The 4,823-nt window shown below is 28.5% G+C and overlaps 2 protein-coding genes across 2 annotated transcripts in view; one reads left to right on the top strand and one right to left on the bottom strand.

The window, feature by feature from the left end:
• Positions 1-134: 134 nt before the first annotated feature.
• On the top strand, positions 135-4,124 carry LOC108570324 (uncharacterized protein C05D11.1-like). The gene is given in 14 exon segments (XM_017932165.1): positions 135-318; positions 418-658; positions 660-805; positions 878-1,041; positions 1,114-1,632; positions 1,708-1,962; positions 2,097-2,270; positions 2,346-2,582; positions 2,655-2,835; positions 2,910-3,162; positions 3,238-3,424; positions 3,460-3,573; positions 3,657-3,967; positions 4,064-4,124. Coding segments are annotated over 14 exon segments (3,027 nt in total).
• Positions 4,125-4,607: 483 nt separating this feature from the next.
• LOC108570330 overlaps positions 4,608-4,823 on the bottom strand; it is a 1,595-nt gene continuing 1,379 nt past the window's right edge. The window contains exon 3 of the mRNA XM_017932171.1: positions 4,608-4,817. Within this exon, the coding sequence (XP_017787660.1) occupies positions 4,608-4,817 (210 nt within the window). The remainder of the gene's footprint in view (positions 4,818-4,823) is intronic.

Consider the following 4,823-nt stretch of genomic DNA (forward strand, 5'->3'; position numbering starts at 1 on the left):
TTTGATGCTCTACTGATAATTAAAACAATTTATCAATTGTTTTCTATAAGAAGCTGCCTTTCCTCAAATACAAAAGTTTGTCTAATCTAGTACGTGTTATTTTTTTGTGAGTTCCGAACAGTAGTCAACATTTAATGTAATTTAACATGGCGCCGGTAGATAATTCGCCAAGAGGAGATATGGGTGCTTTTGATTATATATATTCAATAAAAGCTAATGATACCATACCGGTACATATTTATAAGTCTACAGATACCGGAATTAAAATTTGTATAGCAGATGTCGACGGACCTGTTGTAAAAGGCTACTTTTGTCTTGGTAATTTACCTTACTTTTGTATTTGTTAAATTTATCTAAAATGTGACATTTATTTAATTATATTATATAGAATAATATCGTTATTTTCATAAAATTTAGCTACTGAAGCACATGATGATGATGGACTACCTCATACATTGGAACACCTTATTTTCTTGGGTAGTGAAGACTATCCATATAAAGGTGTCTTAGATTTACTGGCTAATAGATGCTTAGCATCTGGTACTGGTGCTGCAACACAAGTTAATTGTACTTACTATACTATGACAACTGCTGGTAGTGAAGGATTTTTGTCTTTATTGCCTATATACCTTGATCATATTCTATATCCAACACTTACGGTATAATATTAGTGGTGAAGGTGAAGATGCAGGTGTTGTTTATTGTGAAATGCAAGGAAAGGAAAATATAGGAGAATATATGACATACATAGAAATGTCTAGAACAATTTTTCCTGGAAGATGTGGTTATAAGTCTATCGTTGGAGGTAGATTTTTAATATTTTGCCAACAAAATAAAATATTAATTGTGTATAAAAAGAATATTATTCCTTTTATAGGAGTATTAAAGAATTTAAGAGAAAGTACTAATAATGAAAAAGTGAGGCAATATCATCAAGAATTTTATAGACCCGAAAACTTGACAATAGTAATTGCTGGCAAAATAAAACATGCAGATGTGTTCAAAGCATTGCAAACTATAGAAAAGAAAATAATGGCAAAAGTATATATTAAATTACATACATGTTGATCCTTTATTGCTTCTAATATAATTAAAATTAAACAAATATTTTAGGGAAATAGAGGTTTATTTAAAAGACCTTGGCAGGACCCTGTACCACCTCTTACTGAAAGTGCAGACTTAGATGTGCATTATCCATGTGATGATGAAGATAATGGAGTAGTAGATGTTGCTTGGCGAGGGCCATCTGCTATTACTGAAATATATGATGTTACTGGTTGCACTTTGCTTTTAAAATACCTCACAGATACATCAATTAGTCCATTGCAAAAAGAATTTGTTGAAATTGATGATGCATATGCTAGCAATGTTGGTTATTCTTACTCTGAGTACTCAGTATCTGTACTGTACCTTGCATTTGAAAGTGTACCAAGATCAAAAATTTCTCTGATAAAAGATCAATTGCTAAAAGTACTAAATAATGTATATAAAAAAGGCATTGACATAAAACGAATGAAGACGGTTGTTCATAGGCATATCCTTGAAATTTTTAGTGGAATGGAAGCAGATCCTCATGATAGTATTGCATATATGCTTTTTGGATATTCACTTTATGGTGATACCAAAGAAGATGTAATTATCCTGAATGCATCGCGAAATTTTGTCTTCAAAAATATATCGTAATAATGTATGTTTTTAAAATTTTAGCTAGAACAAAGAATCAACAAAGTACAAGATCTTAAAAAACTGGAAAATGAACCACAATCTTACTGGTTAAACCTCTTAAAAACATATTTTCTTGATTCTCCATTCGTAATAGTTAAAGGAATTCCTAGCTTAGAAAAGAAACATGAATTAACAGAGAAAGAAAAAAACCGCGTTGCTAAACAAATTGAAAATTTAGGTAATGAAGGTCTTAAAAAAAAAGAAAAAGAATTACAAGGAGCAATTGCTAAAAATGAAGTATGTACATTTACATATATTTACATAATATATAAGTGTATTTGTTCTAATATTTTAGTTTTTAATCTTTTAGATACCAATACCAGATGAAATATTAAGTGTTGTTCCTATATTTTAGTTTTTTATTCTTTTAGATACCAATACCAGATGAAATATTAAGTTCTGTTCCTATACCATCTACTCACCTTATTAATTTCCATCACATTAAAAGTTACACAACAGAATCATGTAAACAACATTCCAGATTTGATGTATCAAAATTGCCATTTTATACATACTTGGACCACGTGAATACAAATTTTGTTTATGTAAGTATACATTTATTATATGTATAATTACATTTGAAACATCATTGAATATTTCATTATGTATTTCTCTTTTAGATGTTCGTTATTATGAATACATCAAACGTTGAAACAAAATACAAACCTTACATTCCTTTACTATTACAAACAATTATGGAATGTCCAGTAAAACGAGACGATAAACTTATTCCATATGAAGAAATTATAACTGAATTAGAAGCAGATACTATAAGTAATGATACTAGTCTTGGAGTTAAGAATCCTTCAAAGTTTTTATGTGGATCATATAGTTACAGTGCCCTTCTAAATCTTCATGTAATAGGTTTTTGTATTAGATTTTGTTTTACAATTTGTTTATATTCTTAAATAACTGTTTTTCTAATTTAGCTTGAAATAGAAAAATATGAAAAAGGCGTACAATGGATTAAAGAACTTTTATATGAAACTAAACTGACACCAGATAGATTAAAAATAACAGCTGCAAAAATGGTAAATGATGTTGCTCAAGTTAAAAGAAGAGGATATAAAGTTGTAATAAATTTGATGCAAGGCCTGTTGTATAATAAGGGTAAAAAAATAATATGAAGAATTATATAATATCGTTATGAGAGTAATAACTATAATATAATATTGTACTTTTAGATAGCAATCCTTTCAATTCCAGCATGTTGCGGCAACAAAAGTTTCTTAATAATGTCCTAGATCGTTTAAATAATGAAACAGGGCAGAAAGAAGTTGTATCCGAAATTGAATCTGTTAGGGAAATTTTAACATCACCTAAAAATATGATATTGTACATAGCAACTAATGTGGATAAATTGACTGCTCAAGTACCAAATGTTTACAGTCCATGGGACACTTACTTTCCTAAATTCGATACATCAAACAAAATTAAGTAAGTTTACTTTTATAATTTAAATGTGTAATAATATTCACATATAAATCATAAACATGTAATTTAATTTTATAGACTTGAAGCTATACCTGATTCGAAATTAATGACTCCTCCAGATGAGATTGCATTACACGGTTGCGTTACAGGATTAGGTTGTATAGAATCTTCCTATTTACTTCAATGTTGTCAAAGTATAAATAATTGTCAGAGTCCAGATTTAGCACCTTTGCTTCTCTGTTTAGAATATTTAATTCAATTAGAGGTAGGTAAAATATAAATGTGTTTTTTTTTAGTCAGGGTCTATCTTATGGGTATGATATTTATCTAAATCAAAGTGAAGGTTTGTTAAATTTAACGTTTTACAAGTCTACAAACATAGTAGCAGCATATAAAGAAGCAAAATCAATTGTAGTAAGTATATATATATTTAGATTATAATTGATCAAATCTATAAAATCTGGAAAATAAAAATTATATTTTCTACATTATTACAGGAAGCTCATATTTTTGAAAATAAATGGGAAAAATTACTTTTTGAATCGGCAAAATCTTGTTTAATATTTAAAATTATTAGAAAAGAGCAGAGTGTACGTCACTTAGTAATGTCGTCACTATTATCTTACTTTAAAAATGTGCCTCATGATTACACTCAGCAAATGGTACAACGCGTATCTGAAGTAACAATTGAAGATATGGATCGCATAGCATCGCAATATTTAAAACCATTGTTTGATCCAAAAAAATGTAGAACAACTATTGTTTGTCATTCATCTAAAGTACCAGAAATAATTGATGCATTTAAAACGTAAGCAACTTTTACAACTATATATCATAACATTCGCATAGTAATTGTGTTCGTATATACATTTTAAATATGTATCTGTATATGCTTCTGTTACAGACTCAATCACGATCTTAAGCCATATAATACTCTTGAAGAAAGTTACCTAAATGATTGGTAAATTAAAATATATTGGCAAAAAGTCGTAAAGTTTGGTGAAAACATGTTACAATATTTCCATTAAAATCACAATATCAAAAAAATTTTAGCACATTTCAGTATTGATATAAAAAGAAACTAATAAGATTTAATGAATGTAGGGATCAAGGAAAAAGGAAGTCTCAGGTTATGATATTAAAATTCGCAATCTTCAAAATCGTGTATTGTGCTGCCCAGCTATGCCTTTACCAGCGTTGTTACCGTAGCCCTTCTAGGATTTCCTTTTTTCTCGATCTCTACACGAATGAGCATTTACTTCTATACGATTTAATACTTCTAGAAATTCGGTACATTTGTGTATTTCTTATTATCCCTTATACATTATTTCATTATGTAAACTGTAGATTAAAAGTAATTTGAAAATTAATTAATAAAATGAATACAAATTGTATTTGTATTGTATAATAATCATTTTTAATTACCTATAATTACATTAATATAATAATTATGATATTGAAATATTTTTTATCTCTAAAGCAGATACGCCTCTTTGTTTAATTGATAAATAAACTCCACCATATACTTGTAAACCAAGCATTGTAATATTTGCAGTATCTAATGGTTCTGCATCTGGTACTTCTTTTCCACGATAATATGGTTTAAAATTTGTCAAGGGCAATACTACAGATGAAAAATCTGTATTTGACATTGGTGCCTGAGA

This window comes from Habropoda laboriosa, unplaced genomic scaffold (assembly GCF_001263275.1).
Source record: "Habropoda laboriosa isolate 0110345459 unplaced genomic scaffold, ASM126327v1 scaffold68, whole genome shotgun sequence".
NCBI classification, from domain to species: domain Eukaryota; kingdom Metazoa; phylum Arthropoda; class Insecta; order Hymenoptera; family Apidae; genus Habropoda; species Habropoda laboriosa.